This window comes from Macaca nemestrina, chromosome 6 (genome assembly GCF_043159975.1).
Source record: "Macaca nemestrina isolate mMacNem1 chromosome 6, mMacNem.hap1, whole genome shotgun sequence".
In the NCBI taxonomy this organism is placed as follows: Eukaryota; Metazoa; Chordata; class Mammalia; order Primates; family Cercopithecidae; genus Macaca; species Macaca nemestrina.
In genome coordinates, this window is record NC_092130.1 from 109,993,224 (window position 1) to 110,017,220 (window position 23,997).

The 23,997-nt window shown below is 35.8% G+C and overlaps 1 protein-coding gene across 2 annotated transcripts in view; it reads left to right on the forward strand.

Moving 5' to 3' along the window:
- Positions 1–23,997, forward strand: part of LOC105499481 (ADAM metallopeptidase with thrombospondin type 1 motif 6) — a 329,327-nt gene that overhangs the window by 197,024 nt on the left and 108,306 nt on the right. For both annotated transcript variants that reach the window (XM_011772051.3, XM_071098858.1), the window contains 2 exons: positions 12,920–13,027; positions 23,782–23,927. In XM_011772051.3, coding sequence (XP_011770353.1) covers positions 12,920–13,027; positions 23,782–23,927 — 254 coding nt within the window. The remainder of the gene's footprint in view (positions 1–12,919; positions 13,028–23,781; positions 23,928–23,997) is intronic.

Consider the following 23,997-nt stretch of genomic DNA (forward strand, 5'->3'; position numbering starts at 1 on the left):
ATTTACCTGGCACATGACATTCAATAAATGTTTTCATTTCCTCTATGAACCTCTGTAATCTATGATAACATTTCTGTATAGATGATAATGCTGGTACTGCTTTAGGAGAATCTGAACCTTTTGTACTTTGGGGAGCATGTTAAGATACTCCAAGGCACACATACTGACTCAATTTCACTCTTCAGTCTCAGCTCAAATGCCAGTTTTTCTTCAGACAGGCCTTCTGTCTGATCATTCCCTATTAAAAAGGCTTTCCCCAGTTACTCTGTTTCACATTATACTGTTTATTTCTTTCATAGCACTTTTAAAATCCATAATCATGTTGCTTATTTGGTTACTTATTAAATGTGATCATGTAAATGAGGCCTTTTCTAACAACATTACTTAATATTGTACATCCACATGCACACACACACAGACTTTCTATCATTTTCCTTGCCTTATATTTCTCCTTAATATTTATAAATTTCTGACACACTATCTATTTTACATGTTTATCTTGCTTATTACTGTTTTTCCCACTGGAAAGTATTTTTCTTGGGGGTAGATATTTTGTCTGTTTCATTCACAGCTATATCCCCAGTGACTAGAACAGTGCCTGGCCCATGGTAGGTGCTCAGTTAATACTTGTTGAATGAATAAGCTGATAATTATCATGGGAGTGTAATTGCCATGAGGGGAAGGATTCCACCTGACTTGTTTATGGCTATTTGTATAGTGACTAGCTCAATGCCTGGCTCATATGGGAACTCAATAAATATTTGATAAATAAATGAGTGAGAAGAGTTATCTGGTGAAGAGAGTGGGGAGAGGACCGTTGTGAAGACCCTGAGCCTGTGTATTTGAAGAGCTGAGAGAAAGCCACTGTGCCCAGTGCTCTCAAATAAACACTACACAGAAGAAACAGGAGAAAAAGGTAGAAGCCAAGTGTAACTGCACCTTATAGGCTACGTTAAGTTTTTATCTTAAAAGCAGCAAGAAACTATTGAAGTATTTTTAATGGATGAGACCAAGAGATACACAGAAAATAACAGAATTTCTAAGGCATATTATGTCTTAAGAAACAAATTTAATTCTGTAATCTGGAAAACCCAAGTTAGAAAATTAAAGGCTTTTGTAAAGTGATCTATGATGTCCTCTTTTCCCTTTTCTCTTGCCCTCCAAACACACCCTACACAGAGTACTAAAACAGCTCTGCCACTAATGATTCTCCAGTGTAGCAATGTCCTTACTTTTCTAGGTAAATATAAATTTATTCTTTTTATACTAGAGGGTGCTCATAACTCTGAAATTAGATGAATGGAGGTGTTTATGTGTAAAGGTGTGTGGGCTCCATAATTTTGATTTAAGATTGAAGAATCCCAGTGTGTTGTAGTGGAAACATAAAAGAACTTGTAAAAAGAGATTATGACATAACTTTAAGACTTCTCATTAATTTTGACTGTATTTGTGGCCATTGTTATATTTTACTTACAGATCACCAAACTTGAAAGTTTTCTCTTCTACTTACCTCAATTAGATGATTAATGATAGAATAATCTACAAGTGGTTGAGTACCGTATTTGTCCCAAATTTTAAGTGATAAGAGACTTTTAGGATTTATTATTAGAAATGAAGATCAAAAGAGTAAATATAGATATAAATTCGGATTAATTTATAGTAAGAAATCTAGCCACATAGTTTATAGTCATTCAATTCTATTGAAATCTGCATACTTTCTCACCGAAACAAACCTACCTGGTAGGCCAATTTATTACTGAAAACTTATTCGGTAAGCATTGAATAAAAATATGGGGTACTACATAGATTATTTCCTTAACATATTAATTAATAACTATAATAATAATGCCATCAAGCTATGCTTACCTGAATGTAGCTCTTTGACGTCAGGGTAACTGCTAGAGACAAGATAGTTGAGTTCTCTGATCAGGGTATCCTTCCCCTGGAGAGTATTTAATAAAAAACAACATACTTTGTCTCTCAGACTCATGCTTACTCCCTTTTGTTTATTATTTTATCACCACCAATTAAATAAGATTCAGTCATTGCATTATTATTGAGAATAATTCTTTCATATAATTGTATGTTAGTTGTATGAGTCTTGGGGGTATCATTGGCCACCTATGCAACTTTTTTAAGAGATACAGACAACTTGGGAGAGGATAGCAAGGAAATACTGAGAAGTACGTATAAGGGAACGAGAAAATGAGTTTGAGTAGCCTGTAAAAAAGAAAGCTAAATGTTGGCCTCGAAACCATTTTCTGGTTTTGGAACGCTTATTACAGTTTGATTGCTAGTAACAAATTGTTCTGCTTCCCTACCAAGAGCATAAAATATCCCACAGTTGTCTTAATTTTTACAGCTGGAAGGTTGTAGATTAGGTATTAGGAAGAATTTCAAGTTATTAAATATTGGAATGTTAAACTGAGAAAGATTATAGAATCACACTTTCTTTGAAGATTTTAAGGTGGTATAAATATTCTACAGTGTCGTTTGATACGGGCTTAGGGAATAAAAGGTATGTAATTATTTTAGCACCTCAATATTCTTTTGAAATCCAAACATATATTTATCAGGCATACACTTGACAAGAAGTTTATTTGATTTTTTTCTTAAATTCTAAGCTAAAATCATAAGTCCATGATCACTTGTATCTTTAAAGATTACTAGTTTTTACCCTGCATTTGCTTCTTAGAGGTTTTTTCTTTCTTTTCTTTTCTTTCTTTTTTTTTTTTTTTTTTTTTGACCATTTAGTCAGTTTTGAATACTTTTAAGTTGGTGATTAGTTATATAAACAGGATTTGTGAATTAAGGGGTTTTTTTTTAGTTTAATTTTTGTTTTTTTGCCTTTCTAAGATCTGTTGCACTTAAATTTCTTATTACCCGTAACATAGCAGGATTAAACTATTTAAGGCAAAAATAAGGGTACATTATCCTCTTTCTTCAGTTCGCTACTAAACACCTGGAACTAGGCCATAAGGTCACCATATGTTGGTTTTCAATTTTCCTTTGTGTGATCAAATGATAAGTAACCTTTCTAAGCACTGATGCTCCTTCCTGACCTTTAGGGCTTTGCTTTCCCTCTTTACCTTCAGGATCCTTTATTACAAGCAGCTGTTGAGAGGTGTTACTGATAGGCTAATGTGGACAAAGAGGATGTTTCATATTTAGAATCAAGGACCCAACATGCGTAGAATTTAGAGTTCTCCAAGGGCCGAAAGTGTGCGCATGTCTCTTTTTTATTCTTTAAAGTTTATTTTTAAAAAAATTTTAAAGCCAGCCAGCAACTGTAAACCAACAATAAAATCCTAAGCTCCTCAACCAGCTGATATACCCCTGCCTTCCTTCTTGGCCAAGGTTATTCCAAAGTAAACCTGAAAATCTAGTTGAGGCCACGATGGGAAGGTGGGGTCAGACATACCTCATTATACCGTCCTCTCTGTGGAAGGCACAACTGACCAACATTATCATTAAAACAGAGATCTTAAGATTGATGAAACAGACTCTCTGTAGCAATAAGATACCAAATTCCAACCTGACTCTCGTATAGCATCACATGACGGATAGCAGGCCCTGAAAAAAATGGAAGAATTTTACCCTAAAATCTATTTATTTGGCATATGTTGAAGTGGCCCTGTAGAGCTGTCTCGTGTGGGGAGAATCCACATTCTGCAGAGAATCCCCTTCCCTTTCCAGGTATCTTCCCTGATCCAGCAGAGAATTAACCTTTTTAAGTCTAATAAGAAACATTTACAAACTATTCTTTCTTGGAAGCCTGCTTACCTGGAGGCTTCATCTGCATAATACGAACCTTGGTTTTCACAATTCCTTATCCTAACCCAGACATTCTCTTCTATTGATTCCAGGTCTTTAGATAATAACTCTTTGAACCAATTGCCAATCAGAAAATCTTTTGCTCCACCTATGACCTGGAATTCCCCACCCCTTTAAACATATAAAACCAAGCTGTAGCCTGACCACCTTGGGCATATGTTCTTAGGATTTCCTGGGGCCCTGTCATGGGCCGTTGATGACTCATATTTGACCTAGAATAAATCTTGTCAAATATTTTACGGAGTTTGACTCTTTTTTGCAGACACAATAAAGACACCATTTTCTCTTCACATACTGCTTTCCTTAATGACATAATAATTATAAAATGATTTTGTACTTTTATGATGTCACCTCCTCCCCTTGTGTAAGCTGCTAATTTTAATTTTCCTCGGTAAATAGAAGACCTTCTCTTCCCATTTTTTAGTCTGCTTTAACATATATAGTTTCTTAAAAATAATGAAAACATTAGAAAAGGTAATTCTAACTTTTTTAGAAATTATAAAGAGTCTTTGTGAAATAATCATTGTATTATCAAAAAAGCCCTGGTTTAGTTCTTTACAAGGTTATTTTCTGCATATCAGGTAAGTTATTTTACATTAGATGATTACTATAAAACTCTGTTTTCTAAATATACTTTTATTATCCACTTATATTTGTTAATATTTTAAATTATTATTAATACTTGCAAATAGTGTTGTTCATTTCAAAACTCAAGTAAACCGAAAATCTGTATGAATTGATACTAAAATATTAAATAAGTAGGAATATTTTTAAATGTCTTGTTTCTTGGAAGACCATGAAACACTTTTGTGAAATATGTTAACAGTATCTTTTTAAAATCCACACAGAAGTGTTGATATTACATTTAGAAGTCCCAGTAGTAATAATGCATAAGTTGACTCCTAAACTCATATACTGAGTGAATATGTTATAAATTAGTACATAATAGTTATAATTTGGAGATATTGGACGTTAAAATCAAAGTAAAAAATAGGAGGGTATTAAGTTTAGTGAGGTTTTATATTTTATTGGAATACAAAAGCAAACCATTACTAATCAGCCTTAATTGGCCAGTACCATTATGCAGTTCTATTACATTTAAGAGAAATGGGAAAGCAGCTTAGGTGTGTGGTGATTATCTTGGACACTGATTATCGAGCAGAGCTGATTCAAATCTGTATCTAGTTAGAATTGAAACAAATTGCTAAATTTTTCTGAACCTAAAGTTTCTCACATTTGCTAAAGAGATTACCATGATGAATAAATGAGACACAAATATGAATATGCCTGGCATACTAGTTGATAGTATACCCTGAAAAAAAAATTAGTTCCTTTCTTTTTTTTTTTTTTTTTTTTTTTTTTTTTTTTTTGAGACGGAGTCTCGCGTGTCGCCCGGGCTGGAGTGCAGTGGCCGGATCTCAGCTCACTGCAAGCTCCACCTCCGGGGTTTACGCCATTCTCCTGCCTCATCCTCCCGAGTAGCTGGGACTACAGGCGCCCGCCATCTCGCCCGGCTAGTTTTTTGTATTTTTTAGTAGAGACGGGGTGTCACCGTGTTAGCCAGGATGGTCTCGATCTCCTGACCTCGTGATCCACCCGTCTCGGCCTCCCAAAGTGCTGGGATTACAGGCTTGAGCCCCCGCGCCCGGCCAGTTCCTTTCTTTTATTCCTGCCTACAACATCCCTGCTAAGTGATCATGAAATATGTGCTGAAGTAGCTACAGTGATAGGGATTCAGTTTTGTAGTTCATCATGGTTCACTCTGACTTTTGGAAGATTATTCTATATATAGAACTGAAATCTGCTGCCTCTAGCTTTTACGCATTGATTGAACTGACTTCTTTTCTAGGTTGACCTGCACATTTTTTTCCCCAGTCATTTATAAAATTGACTTTCTAAACTGCAGGAAAATAGTTCCAGTTTCAACAACAGGACAAACAGTAAACACAATCATTCCTTCAGGTATGAAAACAAAAATGCCAGATAAAATAAAACTAATAAACTCTACTAAATTTAGTTCATTTAGCTACAACATGTGATAAGAAGGGACATAGGAACAACTGAGGAATGATGCCAGTATAATGCATGAGCCTTGTTTTTTTCATGTGTGATTGTTTCCTAGAATATTAATGATTTGAAGTTATCAGGCAAGCTTTCTCATATTTAAAGAAATAGTCGATAGCATTAAAGACTCTTAGGCCCACAGAAAGGTCTTTTTTTAATTGGACATGTTGGTTTACTTACTGGCTTTATTTCCAAAACACTAAGCTTTCTATTGCAGCCATGAGGGCAGATGAAGAAACTGTGAAGATACACATCGTTTGTATCATTTGTGTTATAGTTTAAAAGATGATTGATAAAGCTAAAGTCTGGATCCAATTCTTAATTTTTATGAAAGTGGTCTCTATTGGAGGCAAATGTCCTCCAAAGCCAATGTCTCTAAGAAGGAAGCATTAAAAACCACAGAGGTTAAGGCTGCAAAGGATTGGGATGCTGGGAACAGATGCCAGCAGAGATTTAACTGTGCAAATGCTTTAATGAGGCAAAAAATGGCACCCATAAGAAACTGAAGCCCCAGGCTTGTGCCTCACATAAGAAGAAAGTAAAACCGTATAAAGCCTACATGGTGCTGATCAAATAAATCAACATGACAAATTGATTCAGTGAAAACCTTGGGATGTGTGATAGAAATAAATGAAGATGCACTTCTGCAATTCAAGAGGCACAGAATACACAAAGAAAAAGTAACGTTCACTGAAGATAAGCTTGAATACAAAAATACAACACAAGGAAACAATCCACCATGAAGTTGACAGGTTAGGAAAATTAATGACCCAAGACAAAAAGATACGGAAATATCGAAGACAGGTTAAGAAATAGGTGATTGAAGTGAGAAGGTCTAATGCAAGTTGAATAGGAGCTTTAGAAGAAAAAATAGGAAAGATACACATTAAAAGAGATAACTAATAGTTTTTTAGAATCAAAGAAAGACATAGAAATTAGAGCATGAATCTCAAGTAGATAAATAAAAAGAACACTTAGATACAGTAATGAAGCCCAGGCAGAGTGACTCACGCCTGTAATCCTAGTACTTTGGGAGGCCAAGGCAGGTGGATCACTTGAGGTCAGGAGCTCAAGACCAGCTTGGTCAACATGGTGAAACCCCGTCTCTACTAAAAATACAAAAATTAGCCAGGCGTGGTGGCAGGTGCCTATAATCCCAGCTACTCAGGACGCTGAGGCAAGAGAATCACTTGAACCCAGGAGGCAGGGGTTGCAGTGAGACAAGATGGCACCACTGCACTCCAGCCTGTGCAACAGAACGAGACTTTGTCTCAAAAAAAAAAAAAAAAAAAATACGGTGATGAAATTGTCCTAAAGCAGACAGAAAAAAATATTGAAAGCAACAAGAGAGACTATAAAGATCCGGTGCGGTGGCTCATGCCTGTTATCCCAGTGTTTTGAGAGACTGAGGCAGGAGGATTCCTTGAGCACAAGAGTTCAAGACCAGCTTGAGCAACATGGCAAAGCTCTGTGTCTACCAAAAAATACAAAAATTAGCTGAGCGTGTTGGCATGTGCTTGTAGTCGCAGCTACTTTGGGGGAATGAGGTGGAAGAATCACTTGAGCCTGGGAAGTCAAGGCTGCAGTGAGCGGTGTTCACACTACTACACTTCAGCCTGGGCTACAGAGTGAGACCCTGCCTCAAAAAAAAAAAAAAGACTATAAAGAAGAAACAGCAGTTAGACCGACAAGTGACTTTTCATCAGCCTCCACAGAAGTCAAATGGCAATGAATTTTAACACCTTCAAATGCTAAGGTAAGATAAATGTCAGCCTACTATATTCAATTTAAATATCATTAAAAATGAGGATACAATTAAGATGTTCAGAAAAATAAGAAACAGTGTCACTTACTAAATTAACTGCTAATGGATGTATGTCAAAAAGAAAGAAATTGGATTCAGAAGATAGTGGCAAGATATAAGAAGAAATTGGCATTAAAAGCATTGATAAACAAAACACACAGATACAACTAAACGAACATTGATTATCAAGTGTTGGGCAATGGAAAAAATGCTCAACATCACTAATCATCAGGGAAATGCAAATTAAAACCACAGTGAGACACCACCTTACTCCTGCAAGAATTGCCATTATTAAAAAGTCAAAAAACAACAGATGTTGGCATGGATGTGAGGCGAAGGGAACACTTACACATTGCTGATGGAAATGTAAATTAGTACCTCAATGGAAAACATAAAGGAGATTCCTTAAAGAGTTAAAAGTAGGTCTGCCATTCGATCTAGCAATCCCACTACTGGGTATCTACCCAAAGGAAAATACGTCATTATATGGAAAAGACTCTTGGACACGTATATTTACAGCAGCATAATTCACAATTGCAAAGATGTGGAACCAACCTAAGTGCCCATTGACTAATGAGTAGATAAAGAAACTGTGGTATATACATCTTGTGGAATACTACTTAGCCATTAAAAGATCAAAGTATATCTTTTGCGGCACCTTGGATGGAGCTGGAGGCCATTATTCTAAGTGAAGTAACACAGGAGTGGAAAACCAAACATTGTATGTTCTCACTTATAAGTGGGAGCTAAGCTATGAATATACAGAGGCATACAGAGTGATATAATGGACTTTAGAGACTCAAGGGGGAGGGTGGGAGGGGTCTAGAGATAAACTACACATTAGGTACAGTGTACACTGCTCAGGTGAGAGGTGCACTAAAATCTCAAAATTCACCACAATATAATTCATCCATGTAACAAAAAACCACTTGTACCCCAAGCGTTACTGAAATAAAAAAATTTTTAAAAAGTCTTGGGCAGCGGGTCATTCAGAAACTTTTAGACTTTTGTAGGCAAGGAAAATTTCCCTCTAAAAACTAGCAGACAAGGATAGAGATGCCAATTCTTAATTTTGCCAGGAAGGAACATTTTGCAAAGCCTGCCATAAGCATACAGACCCTGCCCTTGGGAATTTTACAGTCTACTGTAACACCAATAAAATAAAAAGATTACAACTTAACAAATAAGGACAGTCCATTAAAATAAAAAAAAAAAAGTTTTGTGGAAAAAAAAAAACTGTCCAGGCTTGGTATGGTGGCTAACACCTGTAATCCCAACACTTTGGAAAGCCAAAGCAGGAGGATCTCTTGAGCCCAGGAGTTCGAGGTTGCAGTGAGACCTCAAAACTAAACAAGCGCCTGTTCACATTGACATCATCCTTATACTTTTGTCAAAGAATATTAAAAACTTTATCATAGAGCAATACCAATCCGTGCCATTTGGGCTACATGTCTGACTATAACCTACCTTTTCCTCTGAAGTGCCTGTGAATTCTAAGTGATTATTATTTTTTTATAAAACCAATATAATACCTGGTGCATAGCAGATTCTTGATAAATATTCTTGAATGCGTTGGGAAAATGCTATTACTTTTGTATTGCCAGGCATTCCTTCTAACTGATTAGAAGTTGACCCCATAATGTTAGAGATTCCAATTCAGATTTCCAGTGTCATATAACGGAAATGTCCTTTAGTGGCGACTGTGGGTAACTTCTCTCTCCTTCCTTAAACTCAAGAGCAAGCACAAAGACCCGAATTTCCCCTACAGAGTCTTCCCAAAACAAAATTTAGGATTATCAAGGGGATTCTAACACGCAGGTGCTGATTTGTTAATTCACAGAGGTTATGAAACTAATCTTAATAAATCTTAACTTCTATCAGGATTCATGAGTATGTGAAAAGAACTAGAGCTAAGCTGGTGGATAGTAAAAAAAAAAAAAAAAAAAAAAAAGAGAGAAAAAGAAAATCATTCTTTCTCACTATACTTCAACACCTCCTATATTTTATTTAGGGAAATCTGCCTGCTATGATGGTTGCCATGCAAATTCCCCAAGAGGCAAACAATTTCAGCATGCATTTAACTTCATTAGAGCCTGGAACCTATGTTAGGCTGCTTATTCAGCAACTAATGTGCATGTGCAAATGAAACTGACATACCTATGCAAATATATCATCCATGTTCTAGGATTTAGCAGTATAGAGAAAGAAGTGTATTTCTGAAAGTGTGAAATTGATCTCAAGTTCATTCAGGAACTGTACTTCTTGTTTACTTTGTATGAAATGAAATTTTCTTTTTACCTTTCAAGAGAGTATCCTTTAAAAAAAAAAAAAAGTAAAAAATCTTGGGAAACATTCCTAAATTGGCCATCAGTATCTTTCTTATTCAAGTTGAGATTCCAATTTCTAGAGCTATCTGAAAACTCTTCAGAGCCTTCTTCATGACTAGTTCTACATTTTGGGAGTATTCCTCAACATAGAATTCCACTCCCATAATTAAAACAGTGATTTCTGAGAAGTTAATGCGTTAATGAAATTTGAATCCCCAGGAGTCCACCAAGGTAACAAAATGCATTAGAAGTGGGGATCTAGTTTTCAAAATGCATCATTCTCTAAAAGTTAAGAGGGCTCTATTGTGAATCTTGAGATTAAGGTTTTGAAAAAAGTATCTTAAGCACCTGCTACTTTGGGTAGAGATTTTCAAGGCACTTTTGGAAAATAAAGTTTCTGTAACCTGACTAAATAGTGTGTTTTCCTGATAGATACGATAAGTATTGTCCTTTTCAATACTGGAACTTTCATTGCTAAGTTTTGTCTGAAGTAAACTTCAGGCTTCTTTTACCTTTGTCTAAAGTAAGAATGCAACCTAATAAAGATCACAAAAGATCAGGAGTATCATCCAGGACTATGGATGAAATTTTGTTGTTGTTGAGGCGGAGTCTCGCTCTGTCCTCCAGGCTGGAGTGCAGTGGCGATCTCGGCTCACTGCAAGTTCCGCCTCCCGGGTTCACGCCATTCTCCGGCCTCAGCCTCCCAAGTAGCTGGGGCTACAGGCGCCTGCCACTACGCCTGGCTAATTTTTTGCATTTTTAGTAGAGACGGGGTTTCACTGTTAGCCAGGATGGTCTCGATCTCCTGACCTCGTGATCCGCCCGCCTCGGCCTCCCAAAGTGCTGGGATTACAGGCGTGAGCCACGGCGCCCGGCCTGAAATTTTTTCATAATCTATATTAATCTCTATTAATGCTTCTCTATTTTTACGGACACATTTTTCCTTGAATTTGGATAGATTTTTGATACATGGAGCAATATTTCAAAGCCCTTAAACGTTACTCCTACTGCTTTATAAATATTAAACTACAAGAAAATATTAATAAATATAAACTAAAAAACCATATTCTTCTTATTGTTTATTTTATTTTTATTCTTTTTCCTTTTCTTTTTCTTTTTTTTTTTTTTTTTTTTTTTTTTTTTTTTGACACAGAGCCTCACTCTGTCATCCAGGCTGGAGTGCAATGGTGCAATCACAGTTCACTGCAACCTCTAACTCCCACCTCGACCTCCTAAATTCTGGGAATACAGACATGAGCCACTGCGCCTGGCCCATGATCTTCTTTTCTAATGTTTTCTCTCTCTCTAGGCCACTAGTTCTCCAAATGGAGTTTAAACATTTTTAGGTATTAAAAAGCCTAATAGGACCAGGCTCGGTGGCTCACGCCTGTAATCCCAGCACTTTGGGAGGCCAAGGGGGGGCAGATCACGAGGTCAGGAGTTCAAGACCAGCCTGGCCAACATAGTGAAACCCCGTCTGTACTAAAAATACACAAATTAGCTGGGCATGGTGGCGGGCACCTGTAGTCCCAGCTACTTGGGAGGCCAAGGCAAGAGAATTGCTTGAACCCAGGAGACAGAGGTTGCAGTGACACTGCACTCTAGCCTGGGTGACACAGCGAGTCTGTCTCAAAAAACAAAAACAAAAAAAACCCTTAATAGATGCTATATGTCTCCTCTCTGCCTGGTAGGAGGCACCCTAAAAAGGAACCCAAAGAGATCCCCTCAATTCGTTATACTCTGTGGGGCACTTCCATTTGTAGGACCAGTTAACTAGTGACATTGATATTTCATTGCCTTAATTCTGATTGGGTTTGTAACGTGAGTTCTTGTTTTGAGAGTTAAAAGATCAGTTGAGGAATAAAAGCAAAAGGATTAAATGTCATGTTAGTTTACTTTTGCATTTCAGATAATCATATTTTTATTATAAATAAATATTATACTAGGTTGTTTTAGCTTAAATTAAAAACTTGTAACATTGGTAATGATGCTAGTTGGTGATTACATATTTAAAGAACTGAAAATTTGAGTACTTTCTTCAAAAGTAAGCTTTTTAGGGGCTGTTGAAATGCTTTATATAGGAATAATATTGGACAGCTTGTTTTAAAATCTGATACGTTAATACGGTATTAACAAAAAAGTATTTTATATTGTCAATATTAGAACAAGTGTTGTAATTTTCCTATGCTGAGGTAGCATAATGGAAAATCATAAGAAAGGAAACAAGACAACTCCACACAGCATACCCAAAACATTCTATAAATAGCGGCGTTTGTTCAAAACCAAGTTTCTTTTTCATGGAGGTAGGCTATATTGATGTACTGAAAATAATGTTGCTAGATTGTACTTAAGCATATATGAATGTTAAAAATTACTCCAAAATATACTTCAAAATTTAAAAAATTCCTACATTAAATTCCTATCCATTCCATGGCCTATTTTCCTGTTTTAAAATTGTCTTCATTTGAATATTATGGTAGATCTAAAAAGTCATTTTCCTGGAATCTCTTTATTAGTAATTGGTAAGTTTGTATTATTATATATTTTTGAGTGTAATAAACACATATTTCCTTTCTACATAGTCATTGTTTTCTCCCTACTCATCTATATTAATGAAATTTCTATACACTATTATAGAAAGATCCTAACTAATATTAAAAGCTAAGATATACTTTATCTGCTAAAATAAGAATTATAAAGACAAATATTTAAATGATACTGCAAGATGTTTCATAAAAACCTCCTCCAAAATCCTCATCTCTGATGCTTCAGCAGCAAAAGGTACCTAGGGTCTCTTTTGAAAGTAATGCAGAGTGACTTTAAGTGTATTTTATGGAAGAACTGGACATGACTCTATTTCTGATCAACTTGCTTTTGCCTTCTTTCCTAGGAAGTGTGTAGAGAGCTCTGGTGCCTCAGCAAAAGCAACCGCTGTGTCACCAACAGTATTCCAGCAGCTGAGGGGACACTGTGTCAAACTGGGAATATTGAAAAAGGGGTAAGCTCAATGATTTACTACCTGTTTGACATGTATACAATAGTGATAAATTGCTGGTGCTGATATTCAACCACTAGGAAGTCTTATATATTCATTTAAAATCTACTTAAAAATAATTAATTCCTAGAACAATAGGTTAATTGTCATACCTTGGTAGCTGAAATATGCATTATTTAGGAAATTACAGTTGGTAACTATCTTTTATGTCAGTTTCACGTTTCTGTTGGTATATGTATGTTACATTTGTACCAAAAGTAATGCAACAGCAATCTTTTTGTTATGTAATATAGTCTGTTTACTTATATGACATAGTCTAGTTTTTCTGGTAAATAATTCCCCGGAAAATTATGCGACCCAGAAGTAGACTTTATAACTATAGTATTACTAAAGTCACTTTTTTTTTTTTTTTTTTTGAGACAGAGTCTCATTTGGTTGCTCAGGCTGTTGTGCAGTGGTGTGATCTCAGCTCATTGCAACTTCCACCTCTGGGGCTCAAGCGATCCTCCCACCTCAGCCTCCTAAGTAGCTGGGACTACAGGTACACACCACCATGCCCAGCTAACTTTTGTATTTTTGGGTAGAGACGGAGTTTTGCCATGTTGCCCAGGCTGTTCTCAAACTCCTGGGCTCAAGGGATCTGCCCACCTCAGCCTCCCAAAGTGCTGGTACTATAGGCATGAGCCACCACACCCCGTTTAAAGTCACTTTTAGATTGCAGTATGAGAGAAGGGACTAGTAGAAAAATAATAATTAATTAATTAATTGACCATAGAAATTAGAGCAAATAATTTGTTTCATCAATCTAGTTTTCAAAAATATAATTATTAAGACTTGTTTAAACATGCTTGGCACAGTGGCCCACCCCTGCAGTCCCCGCTAAGTGGGAAGCTCGGGTGGGAGGATCACCCAAGCCTAGAAGTTCGAGTCCATCCTATGCAACAAAGTGAGAGACCCTGTCTCTAAAAAAGAAACAACAACAACAATTGTTGAAACAGATAGTAGCAGTTTGTGTACTACTCTTAAAATTTTCTAGGAATTGCTCTCTATGTAAATTTAAATTCTAGAGTTTATTTCTATAGACTGAATTTGTAATAACTATCACTGTCATCTGTTCTCAGTTCTGACTTCTTCCATGTTAGCTGGGTTAGTTTCAACAAGGATTACACTGAGTTTCAGCTTGCAATCTGATGTTTAAATAAAAAAGAATGAAAGCTTTTGGGCAGCTGTCACAGTTTATTAATCCTTGCTGACGGCTTCATTCAGGACCCATCACCTAGTGCCATGTTGATGGCTTTTCCATGCTAAGTTTGGAAATGTTGGTAAATTATGCTAAATATATAAATTGATAGGGTAATTTAAAAAGGATTTAAAATCTTTTTTTAGATATTGTAAGTAGCCAATAAAAATATGAAGAAATTCATGCACTACCAAAAATTCCTTCTACTTTTTTTCACTGAAGTAATAGAAAATATTAGGAATTGCATTCTTGAAACAACAATCTATATTTATTTTGGAACCAATAATTCTTGTCAATTTACCTCAATCTCTGCTTAGAAGAAATACACAACCATAAAGAGGGAGAGTCACAGGGAGAATCTATTTCTTTATTTACCATGTTATTATTATTCTCGTGATCAAGTTCATGGTCCACAGTAAACCACTAGTAGTGGCTATCTGAGAACAAATAGCTCAGCTCCACCAATAAATTATACTGTAAATACATATTTAATACCGATCCTTTGTGCTTAATAGCAGGGCCCTCAAATGTCATATCTTATAGCATATATGTGCATATATATGGTAGAGATGATATATTTCTTGGAAATTACAATTTGAAGGATAACTAGAAATACTCTCAGACAATTTTAAAGCTAACAGTATTGAATTTAAATTGAATTTAAATTTCAATAAGCAAATAGAGGGGAAATGTAATACTTCTTTTTTTTTTTAAAACAGAGTCTAGCTCTGTCACCAGGCTGGAGAGCAATGGCACAATTTTGGCTCACTGCAACCTTCACCTCCCGGGTTTAAGCAATTCTCCTGTCTGAGTAGCTGGGATTACAGGCACACACCACCATGCCCAGCTAATTTTTGTATTTTTAGTAGAGATGAGGTTTCACCACGTTGGCCAGGCTGGTCTCGATCTCCTGACCTCATAATCTGCCCACCTCGGCCTCCCAAAGTGCAGGGATTACAGGTGTGAGCCACTGCGCCTGGCCAAATATAATTACTTCTAAGCACAAATAAGAATGATCACAAACAAGAGAAAGTGAATAAAATGGGGCAAAATATATTTGATTTCTAAAGATTCAAATTCTTAATCTAGGTTAGTCATCAACTTTTTGATCCATAAAGAAGTCTATAGAATTCTAATATATATACATTTGAAAAAATGGAAATGCTGTGGTTTAAAAGCCCCTTGCCTGCCCTTTACCCTGTCTTTGGACCTTTGTCAGCTTCTGACATACCTCCAAAGAACCCATGGCCTCCATGAAAAACTATTTAAAAACCTTATAAGTATGGCAAAATTTATATGTCAAGGGGTCATTTATATTCATAATGTAAGAGTGTAATATCACAAGGCCAATATAGTGGATATCACTATCTAAAACTAATCTTCAAAACAAATCTTCGTTGTTTTTCCAGAGACCTGGAAGATAGGTAAAGTTTTAGGAATAACACTAATAAGTCTTAAAAAGAATGAATAAATGAATGAAAAAATACAAATGCAGACTCCCAGAAAGGAAAAGGATAGAGTAGTAGATGGCCCTCAGAATAACCTTATCATTAACTTTGAACTTATGAAGAAGCTTTCAGAAAACTAAATCAGCCTGCATTTTTAAGAAAAAACAAACAAAAAACAACTAGACATGTGATCCGAACACTTCTTTATTTTTTATCTTTTACTAACTGTATTGACCATGTTATCTCTTGTATGAATTTTTGTTGTTAATTTTTGTTATTTTTTTCTCCTTAAGAAGGAAGCATATTTACTGTTGCCAAATGGAGATTTTGCCCTTAGGGCTATAATATTTGGAAAGTAAACCAGACTTCAGAATTTTGACCCAAAGCAAAACAGCCCTGCAAAGAGCTAGTGACAAAATTAGAGTGGAATTTTCAATTAATCTGGTCAACTTTCTGTGGTTAGTTTGTATACGTGCCATCTAAAAATAATTGACATCCCAGTAACAATAATGACAAAGATGATGAATATTTAAGAAGTACTTACGGCCGGGCGTGGTGGCTTACGCCTACAATCCCAGCACTTTGGGAGGCTTAGGCGGACGGATCACTTCAGTCAGGAGTTTGAGACTAGCCTGGCCAACATGGTGAAACCCTGTCTCTACTGAAAATACAAAAATTAGCCGGGCGTGGTGGCAGGCACCTGTAGTCTCAGCTACTCAGGACACTGAGACAGGAGAATCACTTGAACCCAGGAGGCAGAAGTTGCAGTGAGCCAAAATTGCACTCCATTGTACTCTAGCCTGGGCAACAGAGCAAGATTACGTCTCAAAAAAAAAAAAAAAAATGTACTTACACTATGCCTGGCACATATTGCTAAGTGCTTTACAATCATTCTTCTGTTTAATATTAAGAAAAAACCTATGAGGTAGGTACAGTTTTAACTCCATTTTACAGAAGAGAAAAATAAGACTTACTAGCTCCAAATTTCACAGTAATTTAATGGCATAGCTGACGCTTCAGCCCAGGTCTTTCTAATTTCAGAGTTGAAATCTTTGCCTCTCTATACTGACTCTAATTTTACTTTATCTTCACATGAGAAACTTTGCAAAGTGAAAAAGCAGTTTTTCATTGTCACAGGAATCAAGTGGGTCACTAAGCCTAATCTAGGTGGTGACAATGTATTTCACCCTTTAATACTAAATAGATTTTTCATTTTCTACCTGTAAACGGTATCTTGTTTTAGGAATCACAATAAGAAAACAATGTCAGTAGAACATTGAGCTAAGCATATATGATTGTGTGACAATTGGTAAAATAATGAATCTCTAAAATGAGAGACAACCAATTTCTATATATTTCATAGAGATATTATGAGGATAGAATTAGATAATATTTCAGTGAGCTTTTTGCGGGCCTCCTCAGAGGGAAGGTGCTAACATATTACTAATGAGTATCATCAATACTTTTCGTTATTATTTGCCAACCTTAGATGATGGTGAGCAGAAAATTCTTTGGCAGACTGCCTCTGCTGGCAGTAGAGAGTGTAAGCATGAGTTTGTGTGTCTCTGAGAAATGGATGAAATATTCACAACCTCTGATCTTAACTCTGAGTTTCAAAACTACTCTCACCAGAAGGAATAAGAAAGAACCTATACACAGTCTAGCCAGGAGAATAAAACCAAAGCTGCTCCTAGTTTTCTGAATAAATCTATTTTAAAAAGGGAAGGGGTAGAAATACTGCTCAAGTGATAGCATAGACATATCCAAAGGATTGAATCCATGATGATCTCGTCAAACTCTGGCTGCAAAAGATATGGGATCCCTGCCCAGGGGCGCAGTTCCACAAATGTTCCATGTAAGTATGGGAACTGTTCCATGCACATTTAACAGATGGAGTAAGAAATATGGCCAAAAAATTAAAAACTGATCTTTGCGTGAGTCCTGGGGGGTCTGACATCGCTATTACAGCCATTGGATGTTCGCCTGAATAAGCCATTCAAGGATTGAATAAGAACCATATGGTCTGAATGGATGTGCTCAGGGACAGTAGCATTAACCAAAGGAGGAAATTTGATGAGCCCAGACGGTGTGCTGGTACTGCGTGTCCATGGGTCAGTCTCCTACAAATCAATTAATACAACTTTCAGCCAGAGAACTTTCCTTGGATACAGCATCAGCAATAGCCCTTTGGACAGGAATCAGACTGATGCCATAATTGGTGAAATAGTAAATAAGGATTTAGATTGTAAAAACTTTGATAGTAGTGTTGGCATTGTTACTGAACAGAATATTAAGGATAATCAAAACCCAATCCTTGTAATCCCTGTTGGTGACCACAAAGAAGGCTTCAAATACTGGCTTATGGCCAATAGATTGATTTAATGATTCTGCAAGCCCCAGTTAGAGATATAGCCCAGCATTTGGGTTTACATGTAAGTGACATTGATTCCTAGTATCTTTGCATAGGAAACATACGGCTGGATTAGAATAGGATTATTAAATGCCCTTCTAAAGCACTGGATATATAATAGGACATTTGCAGCCTTAGATCTTAATTTACTTAGGGTAGAATACAGTATGTTTTGACTGGGTCCCATACTATAAACACAGGAAGTGAAGAAAGAATAGTTCTTCCAATTGCTGTAGAAATTTAAATAGTATGGGATGACAAATTCTGATTTAGAATTTGGGCTGAAATGTAGCTTTAGCATTCCTGCACCTGCACAGTAGAAAGATAAGGCTTTTAATAATGCTGTGCTCCAACACTCAGCTCTTCTGACTTGGGAAGAATGTTCTATACTGAATCACTAATATTACTTCCTGCAAAATCTTAGAATTTCCTTAGAGGTCTCTTATTTCAGATGCTGCCTGGACCCAGTACTGGCTATTACAAGATATACCATAATCACATCTAAAAAAAAAAAAAAATTTAAATACTGCATATACTTATCTTGAAGTTTTCCTTTGTGGAAATGTGACAAATTTTCAAAGTTAAATTGTTTGATTTAAAATGTATCTTTCTTAAATGAGGTCCCCTGATGTAGATCATAGTATTTAGTAGTATAATAGCAAGATATGTTGTTTAATAATAAGTAGTATTTCTAAAGAAGGCTCCTACAGCCTGACTAGAATATGCCATCTTTCGAGATTGTGTTGAAAACATTTATTTAATTTAGAAGGAATGGGAAAAGCAATAATGAACAATATAAGATTTTATTCTTGGAAAAAAAATATGATGGCTTAACTTTTCATCTTTATGAATGTGGTTAAACATACCCCGATTAGCAAGAAGAAGGCCAAATTTATCCGATTTATGTGGATAATTTAGGCTAAAGTAACACGACTGTTATTTGGAATAATCCAAAATCACTAGATTGGATCACCTTTGAAAATAAAGATTAGAAACTTGTTTGCATCTACATATTTAACTTTTCTAGTTTAAAATGTAAAATAAAATTCTGTGTCTCTGTAAATAGAGCTTTTACAGGTTTGGTAATTTCAGGTAAAAGAAAGAATAAAAACAGATGGCACAACACTCAGAATCTTATTATTATGTGCTTATAAGATTTATATACTCCAAGTTGCTTTATTTGGTATAATCTAATTATTTTACTCATGATTTACAAACATTAAACTCTTAATTTATATTGATTAATGCAATCAGCTAGAAGAGTCGTTCAAATCACTTGATCCACATGAAGTTTCCATGGGCTTCTTAAAGCCATTTTGTTAAGTTAAATAAATTTCTTCTCTTAAAATCATATACTGCATTGATGTTTACTACTACCAAAGGAGAAAAGTAGCCGTAATTATAAAGAGATCCTTTTTTATTTTATTTTTTATTTATTTATTTTTTTTTTGAGACGGAGTCTCGCTGTGTCGCCCAGGCTGGAGTGCAGTGGCCGGATCTCAGCTCACTGCAAGCTCTGCCTCCCGGGTTTTTACGCCATTCTCCTGCCTCAGCCTCCCGAGTAGCCGGGACTACAGGCGCCCGCCACCTCGCCCGGCTAGTTTTTTTGTATTTTTTAGTAGAGACGGGGTTTCACCGTGTTAGCCAGGATGGTCTCGAACTCCTGACCTCGTGATCCGCCCGTCTCGGCCTCCCAAAGTGCTGGGATTACAGGCTTGAGCCACCGCGCCCGGCCTAAAGAGATCCTTTTTTGTAAATAACAAAGGAGGAAAACAAAACACAAAAGAACACTTCTGCAGAGATAAAAATCAAACAAGTTGTTAGGTAGGTCTTTAACTTTTTTGAAGGTATGTATGCATTGAACTAATTTTAAAAGTTTTCCTAATCTAAACCATAGTGGAATCTAAAGAACTAAAATTAGTTTCCATTTTATAGTTAAGGAAACAAAAGAGAAGAAAGAAAAGTGACTTGCTTTGGACCAAAGATATTGCTAGAGCTGAAGTTTGTAACATGAAGTCCTACACAGACCAAAGTTGTTAACTTGTTAGCTAGTTAACTACGTTGTTAACTAGTTTTAAATTAGAGACTAAACTTGTCAACCGCTAGGTGACTGATACTTATATTATATTATATATTATGATTTATTTACCCATTAATCTTTGTTACTTAACTTTCTGATAAAATTTCCTATTATGATATAACTCCATGGAATAGATATAACCAAAGCATGAATTTGTGCAATATAAGGCCTTTTAGCAAACGATTTATGAAATACTACTGCTGTGTAGACTGTAGTGATGAACACTGAGCAACATTTTACAAAGTGAATATTGTATTTATCTTTTACCTGAAGAATGACTTTAGTTCATGTGACTTTTCTTCCTGCCCTACATTTTGTGAGCATTCTAGAAATGTGTAATAATATTAATATACTTTGGAAACTACATCTTTAAGTATTCTTGTAGCTCTCACAATTCTACAATTCTTTTATCACCTGACAAATGAAAAAACCTGAATATTTTTTCTCTACAAATCATAGGTATATACAAAGAGGTCTGAAATAACATGCATATCTACAGCTGTGTTTAAAAAAAAAAATCTCTAGTATTATTTTGTATTTTATGTAGTTATAAAAAATCCAGTAAAGCATATTATTCTTTAGTGTCTTCAAATACATAATCATAGACCTCCAATGGATTTTTTTTTTAACCACTAATTTTTTGTGTGTATTTTAGACAGATAATCCCTTTTCTACTAGTATGTGATCTTGGGCAATTCAACTCCTTTAGGTTCTGGTTTCCTCATCTGAAAAAATGAAGTGCTTAGGCCTTATGAATTCTAAAGTTCCTTTGAGCTTTAGATTCAACTCTGTGATTGTATAAAATAAATGTAAAATCGAACTTTAATCTTATTTGAAATCAATAATGCTAAGTTTCCAATTTGAAAAAATAGGCATATTTTCAGATTTGAAGTTTCTGAAAGTGTCAGTTCTCATTAATTGCAGACAGGGGGAAAAAGAGCAGTTAATTGCTGGCCAGGACTATACTGCTCAGTTATTTGCATAGGAAAACTGGGTGCAGACATAAATATTTTCACACACAGTTACTTGTAGTAACAGAACCACAAAACTGGAGATTATTTGGCCAGATGCTGTGACTTTTGTATAGGTACAGATCTGATACAATTAACATACACTATAAAAATTATTGTTCTTCAAGACCAACTAGGTAAGTCATAAGTTTTCAAGTGGAACATTTTCTCCTTCTCAAGTATACATTATCAGTAACCCTGATCACAGGGTTGATACTATATTATTGGTTTAGCCAACTGCCTCTTCTTCATCATTTTGGACAGATGATCTTTTTTTCTTCATGATAATTTTTACTGCTCAAAACTCAATAATCTTTCTTAATATCCTGTTTTAATATTTATCAGACTTAGGGTCAGATATTCTTCCCTACAGCCAAGGAAATGTTAACTTCCTCTTGCCTAATTTTTTTATAGACACATAATTGCTCAGCACACCTCTAAAAAGTCCATTATGATTGTCAATTGAGTACCACCTACTAGGAAACAAATATGAATTTGGTTTCTTTACCTTCCATATCTCCAGTTCCTTCCTGACATGTGATAACCAAAATAGGACACAATTCCTTAATTTATTTACTAATTAATCTAATAAATTTTTGTTGCATATATACTATGTGCCAATTAATTAATTTAATAAATTTTTGTTGCATACACAATACATGCCAAGTACTATTCTAGGCATTCATTGTTTACAATAAAATATTTTGTGGTGATGCAGATATTCTGCATCTGCTCTGTCCAACACAGTAGCCACTAGCTACCTGTGGCTAGTGGGTATGAGGAACTGAATTCTTTAATTAATTTAAATTCAAATAGCCACAAGTGACTCTTGAGGCTTTTACATTCAAAGGAGGAGAGACAAACAAAGAAATAATCTAATAAGTAAACAGGGCAATTTAAAGTAGCGTTAAGTGGTAAGAGGGAACTAAAGCAGTAGGACAGAATCACTATTACATGGGGCGAGGGATGCCCGGGCGCGATCTGGGAGCAGGAAAGGGTATTGAGGTATCATTTTAGAATAAGGATGGTCAAGGAAAGATCTCTCTGTTGAAATGACACTTGACCTGAGACTGAAAGATGAGAAGACAGCAGTAGAAGGAATTGGGAACAAAGCATTACTAGAAGGACCAGTAAATTTAGATGCTCTAAGGAGGAACAAGCTTAGTGTATGAAGGTGGAAATCCAATATGTCTGAAGTAATCTGTGTAAGAGAGAGAATGGGGCTGAGGAAGGAGGCAGGGGCTAGATCACTAAATCTACTGTTTATCGGTGTTATGGAAGTAGGAAACCACTGACGTTTTTTAAGCAAAAAGGTGACATAATGTGATAACATGTTTTTAAAAGATCTTTCTAAATGCTCTCTGGAAAATAGATTCTAGGAGAAAAAAGTAGAAGCACAATCATCAGGTAAGAAGCCACTCCATTTGCCAGTTTGATCTAGAGTATAGCGATGAAGGTGAAAAGTGAAAGAATTCCAGGGATATTCTGGAGATAAAACCAACAAAGCTTGGTGATAGAATTAGTATAATAAACTGATCACTTTCTAAGTACCATGTCATGATCCCTTTTCATTTTAATATAAGGTTGAATTTTTATTAAACAACCTAACATGGATGACATTTGTTCAACTTTGCTTATAACCATGTTCCTTACTGTTATTCATATAAACAAATGACTTTCATAGTATCATTATTTTGATTTGTCAAAGTTTGATAATTTGAAAAATGCATCAATAAAATTCTACAAATGCTTAGTTTAAAAAAGACTTTCATTTTGCCATATTCTGCAAATAAGATTTATCATGCTAGAGTTATGAGTTGATTTTGTGATATCTGTGTTTCGATAAATTATTCCTGACTTTCTACTTAGGTGCAGTATGTGTGGTTTATTGCAGAGAGTAGAGCTGAGCAGAATTCCAATACATATGTTCATGTGGGGGCCATACACATTGCTAGTCGGTGTATAAAGGGTTTTTTTGTACCCAGTCCCTAATGTCTTGGCATTACTTTTATTATGTCTGCAGTGCTCATGTAGATGAAATGCCACAACACATTCTTTTACTATTGTAGCCTCAACCAATCTTTTTTTTTTTTTTTCTTTTTTTTTTTCTTTTTTTAAGAAAGAGCAATTACCATCATAAAAATTCCTTACTGGGGAACTTTCCATATTGCGTTATCATTCCATGCGTCCAATAATAGTGGAATATAAAGAAAAATTTTAAAGAAAATACTAAAATATCTAAAAAAGACTTTGAGGTCTATAGCTAGCTCTATAATGAGAAACACTAAAAGTCTAGAGGAATAGAAACAAGGGAAAAGAAGCAATGTGACTTTTTTTTAAGAACTCCCAATACATGTTAGAGGCTTATAAATCATGGCCTAGCTAAGATCATTTGCAAGTCACATGAACCTTCACCAATGTCTGAACACAGTTAGAGAACAATCTGTCTGTTATCTACTGGGAGAATGCTAATGCCTATAATTGGTCAGTACCTGACCCTTATGTATTTCTGTCCTGATAGCTCTATCTGCCTAACAGCTAATTCTGTGTTTTCTGTGAAATCTTGCAGTGGTGTTATCAGGGAGATTGTGTTCCTTTTGGCACTTGGCCCCAGAGCATAGATGGGGGCTGGGGTCCCTGGTCACTATGGGGAGAGTGCAGCAGGACCTGCGGGGGAGGCGTCTCCTCATCCCTAAGACACTGTGACAGTCCAGCGTAAGTAGCTAAAGTAAGCCGGAGCCAACAAAAAGACACAGTTGGAAATGATTCAAAGCTGTGGTTTCAC